This window comes from Gossypium arboreum, chromosome 7, assembly GCF_025698485.1.
Source record: "Gossypium arboreum isolate Shixiya-1 chromosome 7, ASM2569848v2, whole genome shotgun sequence".
Taxonomy (NCBI): domain Eukaryota; kingdom Viridiplantae; phylum Streptophyta; class Magnoliopsida; order Malvales; family Malvaceae; genus Gossypium; species Gossypium arboreum.
In genome coordinates, this window is record NC_069076.1 from 20387375 (window position 1) to 20399417 (window position 12043).

General features: G+C 30.9%; 1 protein-coding gene across 1 annotated transcript; it reads left to right on the top strand.

Moving 5' to 3' along the window:
* Positions 1 to 11012: 11012 nt before the first annotated feature.
* On the top strand, positions 11013 to 11802 carry LOC128295628 (uncharacterized). Its single transcript, XM_053031353.1, has 2 exons — positions 11013 to 11220; positions 11399 to 11802. The coding sequence occupies exons 1-2, from the start codon at positions 11118 to 11120 to the stop codon at positions 11677 to 11679; spliced, it is 384 nt and encodes a 127-aa protein (XP_052887313.1). The 5' UTR covers positions 11013 to 11117; the 3' UTR covers positions 11680 to 11802.
* The last annotated feature ends 241 nt before the right edge of the window (positions 11803 to 12043 follow it).

Below are 12043 nucleotides of genomic sequence, written 5' to 3' on the forward strand. Positions count from 1 at the left end.
CAAGTTACCAAATCCGGTTAAGACCAAGGCAATTGTGCTTGTGGTTATATCCGCTAAATTCAAGAAGCTCGGTTGAAGGTGAGCATTTTGGTGCTGTAATAAATTCAATTAATACGCTCGAAAAACCCATACGATAAGGTATGTTTACATGTGCATCGAAAAGTCGATTCGTTTGAAATAGTGTTCGATTCGATCGACTAACGAACTTTCGGCTCTTAGATAGGTTGATACCTTGTGTGTGTATATGTTGATGAAGTGTGAAGTAAGTATGATTATGAGAATGTGTATTAATAAAGTGATTCATTTAGCTATGTGAATGTAATACTTTAGTCAAAGCTGATTTCTTTACTTGAGACTTACTAAGCATTAAAATGCTTACCCCGTTGCTTTGGCTCTCTGTTTTATAGATTTTGCTCGTTAGCTATCGGATTTGGGATCATCGAAGTCGAAGTCATCCATACTATCAAAGCCCCCTTTTTGGTACAAATTTTGGTTGAACTTTGAAATGGCATGTATAGGATTACTTTTTCGTTTGTTGGTCATAGACCCCTTTGATTTTGTATAAATTTGGATAGCCATGCGAAAATGGCTTATATACACTTTGGCATGGTATCATAATCATTTTGTATGTTGTTCATTAAGAGGTATGGAAATGTTTGGAAACGATTAGCCATTGGAATGGTTAACCATGATCATTCCTTGTGCCATGTATGCTAAAAGGGCTAGTTGAATCAAAGAAATTATGAAGTAGGTAAAGGTTACCTTGAAAACAGATGCTGACAGCAGCAGTGATGTGGATGTGAAAAAATCACTAAAAATAGTAGGAATGGAATTAAATAGTGAATAAATTATGTAAATGAACCTTGATGAATCTACTTTCATATGGAAGAAACGAATCGGTCATATGAGTTATATGTTAAGAGATATTAAAGTTCTCGTGAAACAGGACCAGAACGGTTTCTGGATCCCCTGTTCCGAATTTGGAAATTCATTGTAAATTAACCAGAGATAATTAGGAGTCATGCCATATATGTATAGATTCCTCTTTGAGTCTAGTTTCTATAGAAACAAACGGTATCAGTATTGAAGCCCTGTACAGGGAGATATCTAAGTCGTAATGTGCAAAGGTCAGTGTAGTCGATCCCTGTAACAGGGGAGACTTTAAATAATAAAATGTACTAATTGGCCAGACCAAAAATTCTAGAAAAAAATTTGTGGATGGACATATGAGTCTAATTTCAGGGAAAAATTACGAAACTGATTTTCGAGCCTTGAAACTCAAGATATGATTTTTAAGGCGACAGTGATGCAGTAACCAGCTTGTCTGGAAAATTTTAAATGGACTGTGAAAATGATTAAGTCAAGTTTGTGTGCACCTTGTGTTCGACTCTGGTAACGGACTCGGGTACGGGGTGTTACAGTATAGAACTACACTTCTTCTATTTTACATTGTTTATAACATTGTTTTTCAACTTTTAAATAGATGTAGTCAAAACTCCTCTTATATCATTCAGTTTTCAACATTAGTGAATTTCTCCTTCTCTGCCCGTGGTTTTTTCTCAAAAGGGTTTTCACGTAAAATCTATGTGTTTTATTTTTCTTCTTGTTTTACGATTGTTCAATTGTCATTATCGATGTCTATTATAACAATTATACCATAAATTCTTTTAGTTTTCAAGAAGACATCATTGATAGATGTATATATCAAAAGATTAGTGGGAGCAAGTTTATTTTCTTAGTGTTATATGTTGATATGTTGCTTGCTCCAAATTGTTTTGGTATATTGCCTGAGACAAAAGTTTTCTCTCAACTAATTTTTAAATGAAAGATATGGAAGAGACATCCTATGTTATAAGAATTGAAATATTAGGTGATATATCATAAGGTTTATTAGTATTGTCTTGGAAAAACTATATCAAAAGAGTTCTAGAAAGATAATTTAATCTCAACAGAATGAAAAAAAGAATCGAATCAATCCCTTATGATTATGTTTGGGCAGTTTGAATAAGGAATTACATGCTCATGTATAGAAGATCCAATTGGTTGATAGTGATGGGATATTTGGATTTAGATTTTGCTAGATGCCTTGATAGTAAGTGCACTTTTGGCTATTTGACACATCATATCATTAAAAAATGCTAAATAATTTTTCATTGCATCATTTAAGATGAAAGCAAAATTCATAACATGTTTTGAGGCTACAATTCACGCATTATGGTTGTGGAGATCTATTTAAGAACTTAAGGTAGTTGACACTATTACCTAGCCGTTGGAAATTTATTGTGATAATTTGGCGATATTATTTTTCTCCAAAGAGCAACAAATATTTTAATGTGCAAAATGTATGGAATTAAAATATATTGTCATTAAAAAGAAAGTTCATAAACAAAAGAACGTCTATAAAACACATTATAATTGATCTCATGATTTCAAATTCGTTAACTAAAGTTTTACAACCAAAGATATTTAAATAAAAGTTACTTAGAATGGGTCTTGGCTGTATTGATGAATGATATGTTATGATCATGTGACACTTTGAGCTCAATTATTGTGTTGTTAATATAAAATTGACATGTTTTCTATTTATCATGATCGTGTGCACATACATTTTGAAATTATTTGAAACAGAAAAATTGTGATATGATACTTAATGTCCTATTATATTTAGTTGTATTATTGTCGTATATGGAAGGAAGTATGTGACTTAAGCTATATCTAACCACCATAACTCACATTTGCAATTAACTATAGTATGATAATAATGATAAGTGTTATTTTTTGTTATGAGCGCTTAATGTTTATTCTATTAAAATTTATGTTTTATCACATTGGACTAAGTGGAAGAATGTAAGATTTTTATCCCAAATTTATGGACCCAATTAAGTGTAAAATAATGTGGCCGAATTTAAAGGGATCAAGTGTTTTACTTTAATAGAAGTTAAATCCTATCCGTTCATTCGGTTACTTGATGGACGTATCAGATTAAAGATTGATCATTATATATTGAGCCTCCCGGTTACAGAAACAAAACACATATAAAAATTATAGCCTCCATCGGTTTGTATAATTAAGGGGAAAGTTCAAGAGGGAGAAATCAATTTTTTCATGGTGTTCATCAAATTTAATGGCCAACTCCATTTCCGTCTTAGGTAATTCTTAGACCTTTGAAAATCATATCATTCTAAATATTTGTGCAACATTAAGGTTTTGGTTTGCATAATATCAATATCATAAAGATTTTGTAGATAAATCTAGAAAATATATACATGTGATAAGATTTGAACCCAAGACACTTTTAATATTCACTTCCAATAGTGTACCTGTTAAACTAAGCTTTATTTGATAAAAGATTTTGATATAACAAATTAAAAGTGTTTTTGAATATAAACTAAAATTGACAAAATAATTTTTAAATTTGAATTCTAAGCAATAAAACTTTGAATACTTACAATAAACTCTAAAAAAATTTCGAAATAATTTTAAAATCAAGTGAAAATGTTTTGAACCAAGTCAAAATGATCTCAATTAAGTTAAAATCATTTTAACACACCAAAACGATTTTCAAACAAGTCAGAATTGCTCCAAGCCAAAAAGTATCGATACCATTTGGCCAAGTATAGATAATTTTTAAATTAATCGGTACCCTTAGAAAAATCGAGACCAAAAAGGCATTTTGTCGAAACCCTAAAAATTATTGATACCAACATTTTCGGTATCGATACTTTTTGAAAATAATCGATACCTTTCTTACAAATGATACTTTTTGAAGAAGTATCGATAAAATATTTTTGAAGTATTGATTATTTCATTCCAACGGTCACTGAATTAGCATTTATGACAAAAAAATCGATACCCTTTTTGGAGGTATCGATATTCGTAGTTGCAGGTGAAATGAAAGCTCTGGTTTTACATCCCCAATAGCCATATTAATTTCACCAACAACCTCAACGGCTGGAAATCTATTAGGGGGTATAAATACCATCTTTTAAAGTCCTACAACAACTAAGAAAGTACTTTTAAGAAAAAATCATTAATCAAACAATCTTAGAGCTTAAATTTTCATATTATTCTTACATACACTTGTGAGCCTTATCTATTTTCTTTTGCTTAAGTGTATCTCATTGTATTTTTTCTTCAATTTGCAAACAATTTTATCTTGTAAGGATTGTTTCTTTGTTTGCTCATTTGTATCTCTTTGAGAGGTTTTAAAACTTAAGATTTGGGGTAGAAATCTTAAGGAGTTGTAAGGTTAAACCTTGTCCTCAAAGGTTGAATAAATTAGTGAATTTGGGAAAAATACTTAGTGGTGGAAAGCTAAGATAGTGGGGTAGGTAATTGGGGTCGAACCACTCTAAATTTTTTGTGTTCTTTGTTTCATTCTTCCCTTTGCTTTCACCAATTTTTTAAAGGCTAATTCACCCCCTCTTGGCATTTTCGGTTTGCTTCATCAAGCTTTCATTACCCCTTCAATTAAAGCTATAGTTAACTTTCATATCAATTTTTTTAATGAAACAAACACAATATGTATATTTTCATAATTGAAAAACATTTCCTTCCATTGATTGGTTTAGACCGCTACTAAAAAATAAAATATTCACCTTTAATCAAACTCAAACAATCTGTTGATTTAATTATTTTTGAAAGAGTAATTGTTATGCTGATTCCTATGTTTGGAATATATGTTTGCAAGTCATATATATAATTAGAAATTTGAGACATATTCTCAATAGGTAAAGGTGGAAAGTTGAATCATAAAATTATAGTTTCATAATTTACTCCACAGGGCCTTTACAACGGTATATCATATGCTCAAAATGGTTGAGTGATGAATGAGAAATTGATATTTAAAGTAAGCTACTAGTGAATATTTGTTGAGAAAAAGAAAAGCTTAGATCCCACATTGGTTAAAGACCAAGTGTGATATGTGTATATATATGAAAACCTACTTAAAGGGCGATTGAATGATTAAGCTTGGAACCTTGCCTCGTGCGCAGTGGGCGACACGGTATGTCTGGATCGGTTGGGCCCAAAATGGGCTTGTGTATATTTTAGCCCAACAAGAAATTTATTTTTATCTTAGCAAATATATACAAAATATGTTTTGAAAGGACATATATCCTGATTTTATTTGATTCTAGTCAATTTGATTTGATTTTAATCAAATTGATTTAATTTCCTCTTTAAATACATATTTTGTCTCCTTATAAATAGATATTTCCAAAATTCCTCCACTATTGAATGCCTATAAAAGGCTAAGACTTCTTCAGAATATTTCGTTCAATCTTACTCTCTCACACCGAGATTATTTTCTCTCCAAAATTCTTTGCTTTTTCTCTCCATATTTTTCAACGTTTCAGTGATAGAAAAAGACATCATTTGTTTGTTGATCACTACAGAGGTGCTACTGCTTCGACCATCTTGTTGTTGTATCCTAAGAGACATTCGACCAACGTTTCTCCAAGTACCATAGGAGCGGTCGAATCTGTCTTAAGGAAATTATGTAAAACAGGCCTCAACATCTAGTAAAACTCGTTTCTTCTTTTTGATTTCTGGTTTTTGTTATGCTATTTATTGGTTTTTCATATCCGGTAATTTAAATATAAATTATTCAATTCATTTTATTATATACATAAATATTTGTTTATTTATACTTACATATTTTTGTTCGCAAACGTGTTTTGTCCAACAATCTTAAGACATATTTTATTATTTTGCAATTCTCTAATTCAAGATAAACGAGACACCAAGGCGAAAGAAAAAAAATTATTTAAAAAAATGAAATAAAATCTATTTCGAGATTTATTCTCACCGTTTAACAGGTTTTATTCCATTTTTTATTTTGTTTCCAAATGAGTATTAAAAATTAAATAAAATCTGTTCTAGGATTTATTCCTACCATTCAACAAATTTTATTCCATTTTTTTTTTGTTTCCAAATGAGTATTAAAATTAAATAAAATCTGTTTCGGGATTTATTCCCTCCGTTTAACAGATTTTATTCGATTTTAATTTTGTTTCTAAAATGGAATTAAATTGAAAATTTGTTTCGGGATTTATTCCCGCTGTTTAATAGATTTTATTCGATTTTAATTTTATTTCCAAAATAGAATTAAATTGAAAATCTGTTTCGGTATTTATTCTCGCCCTTTAATAGATTTTATTCTATTTTAATTTTGTTTCCAAATGAGAAGACTTAATCAAATAATTACATTTGGGATTTATTCCCTGAGATTTAATGATTTTATTTTGATTTAATTAAATAATTTTGTTTCTAGATTTGATCTTGTTGTTTAATAAAATTAATTTGATTTTGTTTTAGAATTTTAATTCTGTTGTTTAACAAATCAAAGAAAATTTTTCCTATTTATGGTGACCTTAATTGTGTCTTTAAATAATGAAAGCTTAAATTGTAGCTTCAAAATTGTGACATAAAAAAAAAGGAAATTTATCAACGGTGAATTAAAAAGACAATATGAGAATGCATGTCTACGATTGGTTCTTTGAAAGACTTGGTATTTAAGCGTGCCAAGTGCATCACCTCTCTTTTAAGGTTACCTACCTAGTGCATTATTTTATTGTATTTTTTATTAAACCATATAAATTTTTGTTTCGGGTTGTATTAGATTTCTGTCATCTAACAAAAGTTGATAATTTTTCTAATTCTGGTTTTATTTCTTAATAGAAAATGAAAACTCTCATCAATTCAATCAATTGGCAATCTGAAGCTTTGGTTCAAATGCAATCTTCAATCCAGAACTCAGTGTTGCTAGTGGTTGCTGCTGTAAGCCACAACGAGAAACCTGCAAAATTTTCGGGATAGAATTTCAAGACTTGGCAACAGAAAATGCTATTTTATTTGACCATGTTAAACTTGGTCAAATTTTTGGAAGATGACCCTCCTACTATTAAAAAGGGCGAGGTAGATGAAGTTACTGCTTTCACTACTGTTGAAGCTTGGAAACATTTTGATTTCCTGTGCCAAAACTACATCTTGAATGGATTGTCGGATGCATTATACGAAGTGTATAGTGCTAAGAAAAAAAATAAGGAATTATGGACATCATTGGACCATAAATACAAAGCCAAATATGCTAGAGCTAAAAAGTTTTTAGTTGCTAAATTCTTGAATTTGTATTGATTGATTCTAAATTAGTTGTGAATCAAGTGCAGGAACTTCAACTGATCATTCATGGAATTCTTGCTGAAGGGATGATGATAAGTGAATCCTTCCAAGTGACAACCATTATTGAGAACCTGCCTCCTGCTTGGAATGACTTCAAGAATTACATAAAGCACAAAAGAAAGAAAATGCCAATGGAAGATTTAATTGTCAGACTTCGGATTGAAGAAGACAGTAAAGGTACAGAAAAAAGGCTCAACAAAGCAGTAAATAACAATGGTGCTAGGGCAAACATCGTAGAAGTCAAGAAAGACTTCAAGAAGGGAAAACAACCTTAGAATAGGTTTAAACTAGGACAAAAAGGTGGCATTTTCAAAAAGAAAAAATTTCAAGGAAAATGCTTCAATTGCAACAAAATGGGGCACAAGTCATCAGATTGTAGGATACCAAAGAAAGTTAGAGCTAACGAGGCTAATTTTGTGGAAGAAATTTCCAAGGAAGTGTCTGATATGGACTTATGTGCCTAACATATGCAAAACTTATGGATAAGAATGTTTCTTTCTAAAGGGGGAATGTTTGTGGAAAGGGGATGTGTATTAAACTAAATGCAATCTCTGTAAAAGCAAAACTATGAATAAGAATGTTATTTCTTTTTCTGTTTATATTCTTAGGTCATTTAATTTATGGCATAGTAGGCTTGGACATATTAATTGTGATACTTTATGTACATTAATTAACTTAGAGCATATTTCTTCATTTCACAATAATTATAAATGTGAAACATGTGTTGAGGCAAAATTAACAAGGTCAAAAACCACTTGATCTAATACATAGTAACGTTTGTTACCTAAAGTTCGTTCAACCAAGAGGAGGGAATAAATATTTTATTACCTTCATTGCTACGTATATTTGCTTAAGAGCAAAGATGAAGCTATAGAGAAATAATTTTATTCTCTATAAGTAGGAAGTTGAAAACCATCTTAATAAAAAGATTAAGATGGTGAGAAGTGATCGTGGTGGTGAATATGTTAAATCATTTGAATACTGTACACTACCTAACATTATTCATGAAGTAACACCATCATACTCTCCTCAATCAAATTGAGCAGTCGAGCGAAAAAATTAGATTCTAAAGGAAAATATGAATGCATTGCTAGGAAGCTCTAGATTATCACCAAAATGTGGGGGGAGCTTTTCTACGAGTTAATTACCTTTTAGATAAGGTGCCCCACAAGAAAAGGGACAAGACACCATATGAGTTATGGAAAGGTAGAAAACCATCCTACAACCACTTGAAAGTGTGGGGGTGTCATGCCAGTGTAACGTATAATGGTATGTCTAGACATATGCATCGTCGACACAATACCGTTAAACAACTTATCTCAAACAATGTTATCTCTATTGATTTTGTATGATCAAAAGATAACATTGCGGATCTCCTAACTAAAGGCTTAAATCAGGATCATGTTGATAAAAAATCGAAAGGAATGAGACAAAAACCCATGAAAATAAAAGGTGCTATGTGAACAAAAACCCTACCTAGTTGACTGGAGATCCCAAGATCTAGGTTCAAAGGGACAACCTAATTGCATTTACCTTGTGAGGTCACTGTGGGCGTACTTATCCCAAGTGCATTCATATGATGTATACATTGACTAAAAATGGGATAGGTTAAGCAATGCTTTTAATGACTGTTATGTGTTTCGGTGAGCCGAATAACATAAGTCACCTATGTGAGAGTAAAGTGGGGCCACTTCGAGGAGACTATTGGGGCATAGTTCTCTCAAACTTTTGCAGAACCAGGAGATGTTCACAGCTATATGAACATACCTATGAGAACTAAAACTTTGCCAATGAGGTAGTTGTGTGAGGTACATCATTGTTTACACAAATGACAGAACAGTTTAAGAACATCACGTCTACTGCTCAGTTAGTAAAGTAAATATACTTTCACAATGGAAGGTTCAAGGGTGGATACCTACCTATCTTTAGCAACTATTGATTGTAGATTCTATCACCACATCGAGTCAATGTTTTTCGATAAAACTATAAATTTTCATTCATGTGGGGGATTGTTGGAAAAATTGTAATTTATGAGAACTTTGAGGCATATTCTCAATAGGTAAAGGTGGAGAGCTGAATCATAAAATTATAGTTTCATAATTTACAACTATAATTTACTCCATGAGACCTTTACAATGGTATATCATATGCTTAAAATGATTGAGTGGTGAATAAGAATAAAAAGAGAGAGAGAGAATGTAGTATCTTGAACTCTGATGTGGGAAGATGAAATCAGATCTTAACTGGAGTTGAGAGCACTAATGAAGGAGTTGATGAGAGCACTGGCAAGAGAGAAAGGAGGGCGAGAGATAATATTTGGCATTAAATTTTGGGGTTTAGTTTTACTCTATTATTTTTTTCATCCATTAATATCTAATATACATGTTTAAATACCATTTACAAATTAATTTTCACATTTAATAGACATGGTGATCATTGCATTGAATATTAATGAATGAAAAAGTAACGGAGTGAATCTTTTTACTTTATCAAGCATTTGAGAATATTTTTTGGAAAACATTTTATCCCTATCAAACAGATTCTAAATTTATTAATACTAAGTTCAAACTTAGTCATTATTATTAACTTAATTATCTCTATTTATCTCTTGAACAATTGGATACATTTCTATTAATTATTGTATTTAGTAATATATCTCTCATTATATGGTTATAAAAGAAAAATAAAGTTAGAATATTTTTTAGCATTACAAAATTGTTTGAAGGAGGATTTTATAAAGTTTGAATATGTGTCGGTTGACGGGTATGAATTTTAATAATTACGTTTTGATTATTGATAATAAAATTAAATTATTATTATTTTATTTTGCTTTTTGGGGTACATTCCCAAAGTCACAAGATACCGACCTATATATGCAGATTTGGACCCCGTTTATCAATATTTTTAGTTTTACCTTTGATTATAATCATAAATCCTTTAATAAAATTGAAAATAATTCACGGCATTTTATGATAATTATATTTATAAAAAAAAAGGAAAAGTTACACACAACTTGGAAATTGTATTCGACATAGGATTGTGAATTTAATTAGTATGGAATGGTAGCCTGCCGTTCATATTTTAATTGCAATTGATATTACGAAACGTACGTCTGTAACATTGTGTTTGGAGCTTACCCATTGTAACTATGAAGAAAACAAAATTAGGCCCAATTTGGATGAAGGAAATCTTTTTTTCTGACAATTAAAGCTAGTAGAGGAAATGTTTGAATCTTAAACTTCGAGATATTAAGACAACTAGTGATCTGATTTCTTTACCAAAAAAGGGTAAATAATACTAATCATTGCATAAAAGTTAGAGCACGAAGCAACGCATAAACAGCGCATGAGATGAGGCTTCTTGACAACCCAATTTCCGCCTACTTTCCCTTATTTTAGAATCAACACAATGATAATATTATCAATTTAAAATTTTATATTTATTAATACTCAATTTTTTAAAATATTAATAAAAAAACAATTTTTCAAAACTTGCAGCTTAACATCAATAGATCCAAAAGTGTAATTCCAAATTTCTCTTCTTTTTTTATGGAAAAGATTTGACCATTAAATATCAACTTGAATTAAAATAGTGGTCAATTTTTTTTTTTTGATGAAACACACCTTTTCAAATTGTTCCTTAGCCATCCTCAGCCGTCTGAATATTTTAATCTAGTTTTATTCAGATTTGGGAACTTAATGAATCCAGCAATGAATGTTAGAGGCTAAAAGAGAACCGAAATTAAAAAAAAAAAAAAACAATCGTAATGTTATATTTAAACCCTAATTCGGATACCCATTCCAATCATATTAATTATTTCTTTTAATTGGCCAAACAATTTGTATATAAAGGAGCTCAAATTTGCAGTCAACGAGGCGAGTTAGTTCCAAACTTGACTTAAAAGCAAAGAAAACCCTCTTCCAAAATATTGCACCATGGCTTCTTCATTACCTTCATCTTTCGCCATAATTTCACCATCTTCCAACCATTATTCTCGTCAACCCGTTCATGTTAGAGCTCAAAGCTTTAGACATGGAGGTAATCAACCATTATATATCCATCAACTTTCTCCTATTATTCTTATTGTCAATTCTTTTTCAAATATTATAAGTTATAGAGGTCAGAACTTGAACTGGGGTCAATTGACAACTTAAACACAAGTCTGTCACACTTGTTTGTCAGTTTCATCTTATACAGTTTTTCCTTTTGGTGGCAGGTGGGTCAAGTAATCGGGTGGATCCGAATTTGAGTGTTCTAAGGGAGAGAATAGAGCAGGTGAAGATGAAGGAGAAGCTGGAGAGATGTTGCAGATCATATGATAAGTGGGGGTGGAACTATGGAGCTGGGTATAATTATAAAGTTAAAAGAGATGGGCAATTATCACAATTGTTTGAACTTTTGAGTTTGGTAGGGGCAACCCTTGGCTTTACCTGCCTTACTGGCATTCTTTTCCTTTGCTTTTTTTCTTTTTTTATTCATTTAAATCAATGGTTTTGATTCTAATTCCATGTATATATGTATACCAAGGAACAGAAAGTTTATGTATATGTATATGTACATGTTCATGGGAGAATGGAGATGCTCCTTACCAAGAAATAAATTGCTTGTTCTTAGTATTAACTGCTAGTAAGGAAAAAAATTGTCAACAGCTTATTGGTTTAGAAAAAATACTTGGTGGAGGAATACGTTCAAATTTGACGTCAAAATTCTAAGTTTTACTTATTTTTCTTAAATGTGCTCGAATAAATCTCACTCAATACTATTTCTTTTAACCATAAAAATTTCTATTTTAATCTCCTAATTTAAATGTAAAAACTTATTTTCAAGTGAAAGTGAATCCCATATTGGATTTCGTTAGAAT

What these genes read in the sequence shown, in the direction of transcription:
- LOC128295628 (XM_053031353.1), top strand. Translation starts at nt 11,118, where the DNA reads ATGGCTTCTTCATTACCTTCATCTTTCGCCATAATTTCACCATCTTCC. An exon ending in TCAAAGCTTTAGACATGGAG is followed by an intron (nt 11,221 to 11,398) that starts GTAATCAACCAT and finishes TTTTGGTGGCAG; the next exon opens with GTGGGTCAAGTAATCGGGTG.